This window comes from Pteropus vampyrus, unplaced genomic scaffold (genome assembly GCF_000151845.1).
Source record: "Pteropus vampyrus isolate Shadow unplaced genomic scaffold, Pvam_2.0 Scaffold269, whole genome shotgun sequence".
Lineage (NCBI taxonomy): Eukaryota > Metazoa > Chordata > Mammalia > Chiroptera > Pteropodidae > Pteropus > Pteropus vampyrus.
In genome coordinates, this window is record NW_011889050.1 from 1217224 (window position 1) to 1231949 (window position 14726).

The 14726-nt window shown below is 47.1% G+C and overlaps 1 protein-coding gene across 6 annotated transcripts in view; it reads right to left on the reverse strand.

Moving 5' to 3' along the window:
• Nucleotides 1–14726, reverse strand: part of SH3RF3 (SH3 domain containing ring finger 3) — a 380077-nt gene that overhangs the window by 9920 nt on the left and 355431 nt on the right. For all 6 annotated transcript variants that reach the window (XM_011375283.2, XM_011375284.2, XM_011375281.2 and 3 more), the window contains one exon: nucleotides 534–868. In XM_011375283.2, coding sequence (XP_011373585.1) covers nucleotides 534–868 — 335 coding nt within the window. The remainder of the gene's footprint in view (nucleotides 1–533; nucleotides 869–14726) is intronic.

The following is a 14726-nucleotide window of genomic DNA, read 5'->3' on the forward strand; positions in this document are numbered from 1 at the left end:
TCAGTTACATAAATGTCTAATTACTATGTGTACACCGGAAACTAATATAATATTGTATATATCAATTGTAATTAAGAAGTACAAAATAATTTTTAAAAAAAAGAAAGAAAGAAAGAAAGAGAAGCTGCTTCCTGGGCAGGCCCACAGGCCCACAGGCCCACAGGAACTCAGTCCACAGGCCTGCTCCGGGGTTTCTCCAGGGTTGAAGGGACAGTGCGCTCACCGTCTCCCTTTGGCCCAGTATCCCATCAGTTTTGACAAATTTCCTCATGAAGCCCTTGTAAATCCCAAACTCAGGGACCAGATGGATTCAGAACATGAAATATGCTCCCATTTGTTCCCAAACTTGTTTTACCCAGTGCTCATGATCCAAGCTCAGGAGCTGAGTAGACGTGGCTAGTGAGGGAGGTCTGGTCAATTTAATCCTCAGAAAACCCTCATTGTCCCTGCTCCCATCCCAAAGGTGGCTCCAGACCCCAGAGACCAACCCACACCAAGGGCCTAGAGAATACAAGTCCACCCTCTGCCCTTACCTCTCTCTGGGCAACGGCTTGGGCTCGGGGCGAAAGGCAGCCATGGAGGGAGGGGCTTGCTTGGAGGGGGATGAGGAGAAGTTCAGATCCAAGGAGCCCGCCTTTCTGTGCAGTGGCTCCATCCCCATCGCCCCTTGCATCTCACTCTCTATGGGGCAGGACCCTGCCCGGCCATGGATGGACAGTGAGGACACTTCGGGCCCCACTGCACCCTGGAGTGAGGTGTCCACTGCCACCGGGGGGTCGTGGGTGGGAGAGATGGATGGTGGGGAGCGAGACTTCTTCTTGGTGGATGCCCCGGCTAGAAGTTTCAGCAGACCTGTCTTCTTCTCTTTCTGGAGAGAAACACAAAATTGAAATCCAGTGCGTTAATGCTTCTAAATGCCTTTGTTGTTAGCGAGAGGGGGCGGAGTATAATCCTTTTGGAAACTTTAAACAATTTTGTAAAGCTGGTTAGTGGACAAAAGCAAAGCTAAGATTGAAAGCTTTTCCAACCCTTTTGTTTTCCTTCTTTTCCCCAAACCTGGCACAAACGCCCAGACAGACCCAGGAGGCCCTTGGCGTTGGCCGGAAGGTGCTATTCCCAGGAGAGGATGCTGCAGGGGCTGTTCCTGACAACATGCCCACTGGCCATCGCAGGGTCATGTTCCCAGCCTTGCAACCTCATTTGTTGTGACAGAGGAACCAGCAGTCTATCTAATTTGGTTTCTCCTCACCCAGTTTTTCTAAGTGGACTTCAGAGCACAGGGCAACCGTCTGTTCACTTTGCCCAACTCAGTAATGTTTCGAAATCCTTGAGAAAGACGTGCTTGGGCACACTTAAGAGAGCTTCAGAAATTTGGCCAGTAGGGGGCGTCGTGCAGCTGGCTTGGAAGTTGCCTCAGAACGTCCCCGTCCCCAAGAAGCCAGTGCTGCTGAGACTGCCACTAATGAAAATGCCGGCAGCTCAGTGAGTGTCTGGCTCCTCATGACAACTGTCTCCTAACCTGAGACCTTAAAGGGCAGTGCATTGGAGTTGGGAGGACACAGCATGGGTGCTAGGGGTAGCATCTGATGGTCCATGACCCTCTTGGCCCAGCTGACAGAGCCTCTAACCCTCAAGTCCTGGCCTTCACCACCTTCCTGGCTTCCTGCCAGCATGCTGCCCCATCCAGCTTTTTTCTGCCCACGTCTTATTCTCCCCACGGAAGGCCTAATTCACTTTTCGTCCTTCCCCCGCAGGCTCCCCTCTAGAATATGTGTTGGGGGCAGGAGCTGGGTTGTTTATCGCAGTATCCCCAGTGCCCAGAATGCTGCCTAGGATACAGCAGGCGCTAAATAATTGCTGGAAGAAGTGAGCTCAGCCAGAGTGTGAGCTCATGACCCTTTCAAGGATGTCCTTTTGCCTCATGAGCAGAGAACAGATTCGATCAACAAGCGCTTGTTTATGAGGCACTTCCGCGGGACAGAAAGCCCTGGCATCACAGCCGTGCCTCAGTGGGGTGTGCAGTGAGTTGAGAGAAGAGGGAGCCACTGGGCCACTTAGCATGTTTGCAGGGAAGTCCAGCCTTGGCTGTATGTTCGGAAAGGGCTAGGTAATTGAGATGGATAATTTTCTTGTCTCGGTTCTCCATGATTAAATATGACTGATCATATTCTTAATTTGATTTTGGCAAGCAATGTTATCATGGCTGGAAAACTGTCCATGAAAATATTCTGCTAATGCCTTAAGCATCTGGTTATTACAAATTGCTGTGGAATTCCGTGTCCTAGCAATCACAGTGCTCACAGGATTCATGGAGGATGGATGTAGACAGTTCAGGCACTTGCCTGGTGGTCGTCTTGTTCTGTGTGATGCAAGTAAGAATCAGCTAAAAGGCCCTTTGAGGGCAGCTGAAAAAGACTCACTGGTCAATTTAAGGGGCCACATCATGGGAGAATAAGAGGTTTTACAAGATGCAATTTAGGGTTGATCTGGGCTAAAAGTTTATGTTAAGAAAAGCTGGATTTTCTGAGGTTTCTCCTAGAACCAGGATAAATTCAGGATTTTCACGGGCCCAGTGAGACGCAGACAATGACGGTCACTGCTTCCCTATACAACTCTCCTATCAGCATTCTGCTGTCTCTAGCTGTGGCTCAAATCTCCCCTCCAGAAAGTGGATCAACTTTCTATCCCAGTGACCCTTTGAAAGGCCAAGGTCTGGTCATTTTGGCCTTGGTGGAGACCCCAAACAATCTGAGCTGTAGGAACAAAATGCTCCCCAGGTCCTGCCGTGGGAGGGAGACACAGCTGCAGAGAACGGTATACTCATCCTCTGTCTTCTCCCCACATGGGTGATGGGGCACTGTAGCCCAGCTGGGATGCACTCTCCTTTGTGAAGCCCTCCTCAGCTCCCTATGCAGTTAAACACCAGGGCGGTCTACCACCCCCTCCCCCACCACAGCTCACAGAGCTGGGCTGACTAGGCCCAGGGGCACAGGAGTGGCCCCAGGCTGGCCATTTGAAAACCCGGCTCTGAAGCCCAGATCCATGGCTTCTGTTTGTCTTACAGAGTTGTTAAGATGACAAATATAAGACTGCTTTTTAAACTACTAATGCATCTCACAAATACTGATTATATTGCTGTTTTCATAATGTGTTTGTCTATTTTTAAGTTTTTGCAAAACACGTAGGACCTGAACACAATTTTGTTAAATGAATAAAAGCTAATTCATTTCCATGATTCGGTGTCTCACCATTAACCCTTGCCTTGCCTTGGGAACCACACATGGGAGGACACAGGGGCCCTGGCTCTCCAACTTTGTGTACAAAGAACTAACCAAGGAGTTAGATAAAATGTAAATTTGGGGCCCTACCCTCAAAGATTCTGATTAGCAGGTCTGAAATGGAGACAAAAGGAAGTGATTTTGATATAGAACTTAGCAAGCGATCAATAGTTATCTGTGCAACCTGATACATAATTTCAATAGTTATCTGTGCAACCTGATACATGATTTCAATAGTTATCTGTGCAACCTGATACATGATTTCAATAGTTATCTGTGCAACCTTATACATGATTTCAGAAGATTACAGACAGTAATGTAAAAACACACAGAAGGAACCAGCTTCATGGGAAGGTGCTAAAAGAAGGAAACTACGGTTTATTGAGCACCTACTTAGTGCCCCAGCCCAGGGGACGTGCATGAGTTTTAAAGAAGGGCTTTAAAACTGCTACGCCGACCCTGATCTGCTGTCGGAGCTGATCAGCCAGCTCCCAGGCGAGGCTGCCTTCCCCAGCTGTGCTTTGAGTGGCAGGGGCTGATGCATGCGGAGGAGAGTAGCAGGCACGGCAGCCACACCAGGCTACAGAAGACTGAGGGACAGGCAGGAGCCGGGAACAGCAGGCAGATGACTAGGCCATCCCAGAAGTTCCAGCTCTCAAGATACACACCGAGATCTGAGAGCTTCCCTCAGTATATAAACAAAACATCACATTGGAGAATAAAAGCTTATGAGTTACTTCAAGACAAACCTATGTATGTTCATACACTCGTGCTCGTTCACACACACACACACACACACATATACGCACACACCCTGAAATAAAAATCATATCCTATTTTGAAAGAATCATCTGGAAATCTAATATTCAAAAAGAGATATTTGAAGATGTTCATTTGTTACTGGAAAACTGTAAAACATTTTAAAAATGATAAATAATAGTTTTTCTGTTGAGATTAAGATAGAGACTTCCCTTGGGGCCTTAATTATTTTACAGAATATTTATCAAAAAGTTAGCAAAAGGAAAAAGACATTTCAAGCTTAAATTAAGAATGATTGCCAGTTAAAAGTCAATTGGAAATTATGGAAAATTGTCTCGGAAATTACAAAAAGCCAAAGGGAATTGAATTTGATTTAGAAAACGTGTTATTAAATTTTTCAGGAATACAGTTCATTTCATTAAAATAAAGTAAACCTGTAAATATGACCTATAAGTGCCACGTTTTTATCAGGTTGTCTCCTTCACTGACCCACACTAAAGGAGGTAGCCATGGCACCGTTTCTTTCAAACAGATTTACCTTAACTCCTTTTTGCTTAGGGCAATATTTAAAATCATTGATCAGGCATGAACTGAACAATGGGTCAGACAGGCTGGGCAGCACACTGACACAAACCTGCTTTGCAAGGCTTAGCCTGGATAACCCAGGAAAACCTCAGCCTGCAGAATTCCAAACTGCGCAGGTGGATGGGTGTGGCTCTTCTCAGTCAGAAGGGTGGCTGAGAACTATTTACCTTTGAGAACAAAGGATCAAACACAATCACACATTTTCACTCTGCCACGTGCACCAAATGACATTTGCATGAGCTGAAACCTAGGAGATATTGGTCATGGTCATGTTCAGATCATGTGTCCACATCTGGGACCATCTGCAGACTGTCCAGGGAAAGCACAGAAACTCTCCTTCCGGGCTGTTAACATCTGGGACAGGGGCCAGCAGGCATAAGAGTGGACTAGGGGTAATATTTAGCTTTTGTCATTATGCACTTTTGTATTGTTTGATTTATGCCAAATGTTTCTTTTTGAGAGGAAACATAAAGAAACAAGTTGCAACCTATTGCTTTGAGCATAATGGCGCTAGATGTGATGAACCAGAGAGAATTTTTGCTACTAATCAATTAAATTACTGACGAGGAGGTGGTGAGGAGGTGGTGTTCTAGGAGGGGCAACTGGGGTGGCCTTGAGAGCTGGGCTGATATGGAGGTAATGAAAGGGCATGGGCTGGTGGGTGACGTGGTCTAGATGAGGAATGAGAAGGTATGGAAGGAGCAAACCTGGCCAAGAGCTGTGCAGTACCTGGTGAGATGAGAAAGGCAGTGGAAAGCATACCTTTGTGGCCTCGAGGGCCACTGAGGAGCCTGCAGTCCACCTGGTAGACAGTGGAAGCTGAGCTGGGGGCCGAGGCAGTGAGATGGGAGGGGAGAAGGGGAGGGACTGTGAAGTGGCAGTGCTTCTGAGAAGCTCGAGTGGGAACTGTGGGGCCACAGACGGTGATGGTAACGAGGAGTTTAGAGGGAAGGTGATGACAGATCCTGCCACAAAAACTGGCTCCATGCCTGTGTGGCATGGCAGACTCCTTTTTTGGTTTCTAGCCTCGACTTTGCGCCAAACCCTATGCTCATTCTCTTTAGTAAGCTGTTAAAGAACATCAATATCCTGGCTGACACAGTAGCCAGAACAATCAAGGACACGAAATGAGTTAGGAAGATGGTCAAATAATTCACAGATGCCACATGAACTTACAGGCAGTCAGGAAACCATGGCAGGCAGCAGAGGCTATAGGAAGGCCAGTGCTTGAAGAGGGAGACTCTTGAATTCTCACACAGCTATCGGACTGACCAGCGCTATGAACTCAGGAAGGAGCTGGTGAGGCTGAAACATGGGCAGAAGCCTGGGCCACCTGAATTTGGCATGATAAGTAATGCTGGGGGCTTTCAGGAGCCTTTAGATATTCAAAATAAAAAAACCAAGGGACATTGCATCCTTATTTTTATCGAGTCTGGCCATACCTGTAAGCTTTTTGGCTGGAATTTTATGTTTGAACGGTTTCTTGTTGGAGATGCAGAAAGGATAATTAAAAGCTATGCTCTGTTAAAATTTTGATGGGAAAAGGCGCATCTCTGGTTATGCCTGAAAACACAGTTCCTATAAGAGCAGAGATTGTTAGTATAACAATGTAAATATGCAATGCCTTTTCAGAAAGGGTAGAATAGAAGAGCTACAATAAAGAGGAAGGAGTTAAGCTAATTAAGAGATAAAAATTGTGCATTTAGCAATTGACTATTTTAAACTTTAAAATGCATCTTCAAATAAACTGCACTCGGAAAAGACAGAAAATAAAGATGATTGATTCATGAAAATAATGAGGAAAGAAAGCAGTAGATAACCACATGCCAATCTGATTGGGCTTTCTCGGGCTTTTGTTTCTGACAGAGCTGCCTGATGCACGGGGCTGCTTTTCTTGCTCTTCCCAGGAATGAAACTATTAGCGGTGAAGCCTGTGTTTAGTGCCTGCCTGTGGCATTGTGCTGGGCCCTCTGAAAGAGGGAAGGCGGGAGCTGGAAATACTGTATCTTGGTCCTTCGAAGTGGAGCCATGGGTATTGTGATCACAGCACTTTGCCAGACTCAGAAATGGAGCAAAGAACACTCCGGAGCTGGGCCTCCTGGCAAGTGGTTTTGGGTGACCTGCCAAGTCCAACAGCAGAAAAAAGCTTCTGAAGCAGAGGATACTGTCACCCTGAGGAACTTTAAGATGTACAGCTGCATCAAGACAGCCTTAGAGATAGATGGAGCTGGGTGTCAATGTCATTTATTTGCTGACTCACCTTGAACAAGTTACTTAACTGCTTATAGATTCGGCTTCCTCATCTGTGAATTGGAATATGTACACAGGCACACAACTTATTATCCTGGGAAATATTTCTTGAGAACACAGCTAGATACTGTTCTAAGTCTCGTGCATACGTTAGCCTATTGCACTCTTAAAATAAACGCAGGGTAATTAACTAGTAAGTTGTACAGTCTGGATTCGAACCCAGAACTCAATTCTAAACTTTAACTGCAACTCTACAGATTTGTTGTGAGAACTGAATAAGACAAGGCACACATTTCCAGTATGGCACTCAAGAAGTGGTAGATAACTCTATAAAGCACTGCTCACATTTCCTTTTGTTTGTCATTTCAGAGATGGGCACTGAGGTATCTACGTAGAATGACTGTAGAACTCTGACAGACATTGCGTGATGATAAAACAGTAAGTGGCCAGTCACATGTCACCCTGGTGACAGGGCCAGCACTTCACTTCTCTGGGCTGCTTCTTCAAGATGAGATCTTGACAGCGGCCCTTTCGTGCAACTGGGAGGACTAATAGTGATGACATGTAAGGTACCTAGCGAAGTGTCTGGCACATAGTAAGCTCTCAGCATGGGGTAGCTGTTAGGATTCTGAGTCATGGTGGAAAAGGCAGAGCTCCGCACCCATTCATCTGGCCCCAGTCAGCAGTCGTTACTTGTCAACACAGGCTGGGGTCTGAGGAAGTACAGCACGTCTCGTCATTCACTGTAAAGGAAGATGTAAATAGGACCAACATGCCAGCTACACATCTGTGAGCCTCTGGATGCTGCTTGTGCAGCTAATAGGCTGAGAATATCTTCCACTGCCCTGAAACAGGTCAGTCTTAACCAGTTACCATCTCAGGAGCTCCAAACTTGAAGAAATGCATGGGTCTCTGGCCTAAGGCCAGGAACGTTGTAAGAAGCAAACCACGATAAACATGTTGTTTTTCCATGCTTCATTCAAACTTGTTTGCTGAGTGGAAAGTACCAGGTGCCCTTTCCAGCTCTCAGCAAACATAGTGAATAAATATGGTGACAATAAAGTGGTGCCAGAACCTGCACTCGAAAAGGGACACGGTGGACCCACCTCATCTGGGCCCCTTGTCACCCCAACTGACATCTCCAGGGCATTTATGTGTTCCGCATTAAGATGTTCCCTCTCTGGGACTTCTTGACACCGTATTACGGTTTCTTTCGCTGCCTTTCTGAAAGCTGCTGCATTCTTTTTTCCAGCACTGCTCCTTTCTCCGGGACCTGGGTGCAAACTCCTAGACTCCCTGTCTCTCTTTTCTTTTGTTAATGTTCTCTTGCCTGAAGCTGCAACATGGGGTTGGCTCATAAATTCTCCCTTCTACGGTACAGGCATCTCTGCCTCAACATCTTTAATGAGCTGTAGGTCTTTAATCTGCAATTCATCCAGACATTCTTTTAAGCTCAAAACCACACAAATAAAACCATAAAAGACAACAGAAGCTCTGAGTTGGAGGACCAGGGAGCCCCTCTCTGCCCAGCCCTTGTTGGAGAGAGCCAGAGGTGATCGTGTCTCCAGTTCCTGCTCCCAGGCGAGCGGCCGGGTGAGCCCAGGGGACCAAAGGGCAAAGAAGGAGGTGACTGAAGCCAAGGGGCTGAGAGTTTGAGTTCTAAGCACGATCTGCAGGCCAGAGCCCTGACACTGCACCACTGTTTCTATCCTGCTCCTCCCTAGAGGGCAGAGCCTGAAGGCAGCCCCGGGCTGGTCAGGACTGTGTGGGCCACACCTGGATGGAGGCCCAGTTTTCTTAGGCTTGCAAATGATGGCAGCCCATGTTCAGCCTCTCCCCAACCTTTTCATTTAGCCACTCTTTCCACAGGCCCTACTTTCTTTTTTCCTTCTGTCAGGTAGGCAGTAACACCAGCATCCCCACACCTTTGTTTAATAGAAGAGGAAATAAAGCCAAGCAAATAAATGAAGAGAATGTTAACTATATAACTGGCATTTTGCATGCCATTTCTATTTTAACGTACCTGTCCTAGTTGGCTTGGGCTGCCACGACAAAGTACCACAGACTGAGTGGCTTAAACAACTAGAATTTATTTTCTCACAGTTCTGAAAACTCAAAGTCTGAGATTGGACTGCAAACACGGTCAGGTTCTTGGTGAGGGCTCTTTTCCTGGCTGTAGATGGCTGCCATCTCACTGTGCCCTCACATGGCCTTTTCTCAATGCATGCGCAGGGGAAGAAAGAGAGATCTTTCTCTCTCTCTTCTTATAAGGCCACTAATCCTATCATCATGAGGGTGCCACCCTCAGGATCTCATCGAATAAATAACTCCCCAAGGCTTCATCTCCAAATACCATCACTGGGGGTTAGAGCTCCGATGCATGAATTTGGGTGGGCGGGGGGATATAAACATTCAGTCTCTAACACTCTGCCCTTACCCCACTCCCCAAATTCCTTTTTGTATACAAACTCCATTGGATACTAAAGTCTGAGGAGAATCCTCTTGGTTCAAAGCCTCCCTTGCAAGCGCAGCACCCAGGCTGCAGAGAGAGGCCCTCCGGCCTATGGAAACGGAGGTGGTGGCTCTGATGATCTCTGAATTACCTTCGGGTCCTTCACCCATTTCCTTGAAGAACAGCTCATGTTTGTAGCCGAATAGCTTTATGGTCCAGTCCCGTGGAACCCAAGAATCTTACAGCCACCCTTCATTCTCTGTCCTCTTTAGTTCCAACCGACAGTGTGTCTGCTGCTATAACCCATCTCTGTTACGGGCCTCTGCCGAGATGGATGGTTAAGTCCATGAGCCACACCTGTGATCCCTCTAGCAAATGGTTGTTCAGCTGCTCCCTTAGTGATCTCTTCAGAACACGGCTTCTGGTTTTTTGCAATATGGATAGGCTAAGAATTTGCCAAATGTCCAAGTTTTGGTTCCTTTTTGGTTAAAAGATTCTCTTTCAATTCAGTTCTTCCCTCTTGCATTTTACTATAAGGAGCCAGGAGGAACCAAGCCATTCCTTCAACACTTTGCTTAGAAATTTCAGTTAAGTATCCAATTTTATTGCTCACAAGTTCCACCTCCCACAAAACACTAGAACGCAGTTCTTAAATTCTTTGCCACTTTATAATAAAGATTGTCTTCCTTCCCGTTTCCAGTAACACGTTCCTCATTTCCATCTGAGATCTCACCAGAATATTTTTTAACCTTCATATTTCTACGAGCATTCTGTTCATGATTATTTATTCTCTTAGAACATGAAAGCTTTCTTTTCGGCTTTCTTCTTTTCTTTCCAAGCCCTCAAAAGAATCACTTTTAATGTCCATGTATCAAGTATACAACTCAAAACTCTCCCAGCCTCCACCCACTGCCTGGTTCCAAAGCTGCATCCACATTTGTGGGTATTTATAACAGCAGCACCCCACTTCTCAGTACCAGAATCTGCATGTCTGCTCAGGCATCCACAACCAAATACCATAGATTGGGCAGCTTCAACAACTGATGTTGATTTCCGCAGAGTTCTGAGAGCTGGAAGTCCAAGATCAGACAGCCAGTATGGTCAGGTTCCTGGCAGGACTCTCTCCCCAGCCTGCAGACAGCACCTTCTCCTATGTGCTCACAGGCCTTTCCTTGTGTGTGCATGTGGAGAGAGATTTCTCTTACTCTTCTTCTAAGGCCACTAATCCCATCGTGAGGTCTGACCCTTATGACTTCATCAAACCCTAATACGCCCCAAAGGTCCCATCTCACGTTGGGGGTTAAGCTTCAACTTACGAGTTTGGGGGAACATAAACATTCAGTCCAAAACAGTCTTCTACATAACAGCTGTTTAAGGGACATAGTTACCTCATTTACAGGTGAGGAAATTTAAGTTCAGAGAGATGAAGTGGGTAGATCAGGCCTTGGACCCAGGTCTCTGGATGCTGAATCCCAAGATTCCTGTATCTACCATGCTACCCGCCATTCCCAGTGTAGTTGGTGAGTGAGTGGACGAATGGTGGGTTTATTCTTCCTTCGTTATTGGCAACACTGAAGACTACTGGCTGGACCCTCCTGTCCCTCTGCCCCACACACCAGGGCCTGGCTAACGTTCTGAAAGCATTAGTCAGTGTTTGCTGAGTCTCACCAGTCTTTACTTACTGCCCCTGAACACAATCACACCTCCGAGGCTGAACTGGCTTGAATTATCCCATAGGTCCTCCATAGACCAAGCTCTATCTTCTCTGCAAATGTTCTTCTGCTAGCAGGAGGCCTCTCCTTCTCCAAAGACTGGAGGCATTGCTGGTACACATCATTCGCTGGTACGGTACCCACGTTGGGCCATCCCCTTGTTCTGATGTGACGATAGACACCCTCCCGTTTGCCTCCCATCTGGCCCAGTAACCATTAGAAGTTTGATGAGGGTTGTGGTGGTGACCAAGACTAGTAATCCACCTCTATCAGAGTAAAACTTATTGAGTGACAGATGCCAGGTGCCACCCTGAGGTTAATTCAGCCGTTCTGGGAGGGGGAACTGGGCCACTTCCCTTGGGACCCTTCATCAATCAGAGGAATGGAACACTGGCATCCCCAATTCTTCCCATCCTTCTCTTTCCTCCCAGACCCCTGGCCATCATGGCCTTCCCGAGGGCAGAACTGGGCTGCGTGCACTCATGTCCCAGGCCGAGCCAGGGCTGGCACTCCACGAAGGCACTGAGCAAGCAGGACCAGAGACTGGTAGGCTTGTCACAATGCACATCCAACATCTGCATTGTGGTCCCTTGGTGCTGTCACTCTACAAAGGCCACAGCAGGGCAGCCCACTATCCACCATCAGCAGGCGCTAAGTGAAGGGGGGGATGAGCATGGCTTGGAAGACATGTGGTGGAGCCTTGCTGGGGTATGTGCTGGGCAATGACCTGCCACAGGGTGCCAGGATGCTCATTCTGAAGCTGAGAGAGAGAGAGACAAAGACTGGATAATAAAGCAAAAGAGAGGTGATGTAGCACCATGCTGCAAAGCAAGAAGCAGACTGCCTGGGTTCTCACCCGGCTTCCATGACTTACCAGCCAAAATTTCTGTGCCTCAGTTTACTCATCTGTGAAATGGGGGTAACAATAATATCTAACATAGAGAGTTGTGGGGATCAAAATAAGTAATAAGTTAGATGCCTGATGCCTAGGAAATGCCACATTTGTTTGCCATCACTATCAGGATCATTGTCAATATGGTCACAGGCATTTGGCACCATGGAGATATTAGACATAGTGCCTGCTTTTTGTAAGAATACGTCTTGGTTTGAGCGATCCTCGGGTGTCACTCCACAATTGCTTTTTACTGTGTTGAAAATGAAAGGAGCACCTCTTAGCCAAAGGAAAGGCACCAGGATGTAGCCTTTCTTCTAAAACAATGATCTTCACAGGTAGCAAGGTTGAACCCACTCTTCTCACAGGCAGCGATGACATATTTGGCCTTAGAGAACACATCACCCGTGTGGCACTGAGCTGCAGGGGGCTGTCAGCAAACCCAGAGCAGGAACAAGAATTCGTGGAAGATCTGCTTCCCATGGCTCTGGTATGAATGCGAAGGACCTCAGAGATCAGCAAGTCCACGGGTCTTAATCAGTGGTCCGTGGATGGTTTCAGGGGGTCTGTGAAATCCAGGGAATTGCAAAGCTGGGAGTAGGTGTGAATATATAGCCTTTAGCAGGTTCTTAAAACAGTCTACATCCCGTCCTTAAGAAATTGCTGGTTTCATTCAATTGATAAATGAGGAGGCAGAGGGGCGTGTGTGGATGCACAGCACTGACCAGTGGCAGGCTCGAGTCTGGTGGAGGGTGCCCCACACTCCAGGCTGCTCCTTCTCTACCCATGACATCAACAGGAGCTGGAAAGCAAGACTCCTTGGGGATAACAGATAAAACAGAATTTATTTTGTCCTTAATTAAAAGATACTGAACCAGAGGGAGGAGTAACAGACAAGAAATGTTCTGACTGAACTCAAGGAAGGTGTGAGAGGTCACAGAGCTAAAAGGGGACCTTGGGTATTATTACAAATTGAGTTTTCCAAATATGGCCACAACACTGTCTCCTTACAAAGTGACTTTGGCACTCCCCTTATTAAGAGCCGTGTTCCCTCCCTGTGTGCCAGGAGAACTTGACACAGCCTCCATTGACAGATCACAATGGAAATGTCGCTTGGGACTTTAAGGCTAGGTGATGAAGACGCCACGGACTCACCCTTAGAACTCAGCTGCCATGCTGCGAGGAAGCCGAGGCCCATCCACGTGCAGACCACGTGGAGGGGCCATGTGCTGGTGTTCCAACAAACAGTCCAACTGCGGTTCTAGCCAACCACCAGCGTCAACTGCCAAATGTATGCAAGCACACCTCCAGATGGCTCTGGCCTGGGCAGCGCACCATGCCCAGTCTTCATCCACTCAGCTGAGGTCCTGGACACACTGGAGCAGAGACAGACTAACATCCATGCCCTACTCCAGGTCCTGACTCTCAGAATCCAAGTATAACACGAGCATAACAAAGTGTTTGTTGTTTTAAGCCACTGAGTTTTGGGGTGACCCATTGGGCACCAAGAGTAAATGCAGCGGATTTCATTCTGACCTCTTGTGAGATTTCCCAGTCCCAGACCATGCCTGCACAGGAAGACTGCTGGCCCTGCCGTAGACACACACACACACACACACACACACACACACACACACACACACACACACACACAGTATTTTTGGTAAACAAGTGTGAGATGGAAAAAATGAAAGCACATCCCAACAGATTTTGTTGGAGAAGTTTAGAGAAATATTAGAAACATGTACAATTGAAAGGCAACCCAGGCATTCAAATAATAGATGAGAAGAACTCTGTGAGGAAAGATGCTGAGAACTAAACTTCAATACATTCTTACTGGAAACATGAAGACTTCTAGATAACCTAATACAATCAAACCAAATATCAGGGTCATAAAAACCAATAAGATTAACATTTCACACCAATGAGGCATTCAGAAACTAGAAGGCCCATTATGATTTTGAGAGTTGCCTTAGGAGTGAAGATTGCTCTGCTGATCAGATCGAGCAGAATTAGGGTAGAAAGGTTCTCAGAGGACAGTCTTCAGAACACCCAGGGAATCTAAACTATGCAAGTTGGAATGAATCAAAGAGACAGGCTTTTTTACAGGAACTAAGAAACAAAAAAAGATTAAAAAATATAAGCAAGAGCCACAGAGATGGCAGTGTGAAACTCAACAAGGCCATTACGGCATAAGAAAACATTTAAACTGCTTGCCCAAGATGCTGCATCTGATCAAGCACCTCGTTTCCCTCTGGAAGACGCTGCCCAGTTGGCTCAGAGCCCTTGGTGGGCATTTTCATCACTGTATAAGACACTCAGGGCACCTTCTCCCCAGAGGTCTCTCTCAGCCTTGTAATTATTCAAGTAGCATTTCATGGCCAGGGTAGGGAGGTGAGAAGGCCAAGTATGCAATACCTTGCAAGCAGCGGGAGAGATTTTCTCTACGCAGGCATGGAAAGATTCTTCCAGTACCACAGCCCAGGCCATGGCCGTGACCTCCGCCCCGTGACCTCCGGCTCTGCTAAAGGAAAGGCAATATCTAAGTGGACCTTGGGGTGGAGGTGGTGTCAGCATGCAGGGACGGGTTGCCTTAGGAGTGAAGATAGCTCTACTGATCAGATCAAGCAGCATAAGAGAGCAGTTAGGAGATGCCAGGAAAAAGATCACCAGGGACCCCGGGTGCTCAGGGGCTTTTCAGACAGGCAAACTGGGGCCCACTCCAGGGCAGGCTCAGCAGTGAGCTGGGGCAGCCTGGGGCAGGTGGACGAGTCTCCCGGGCAGGTGGATGAGTCTCC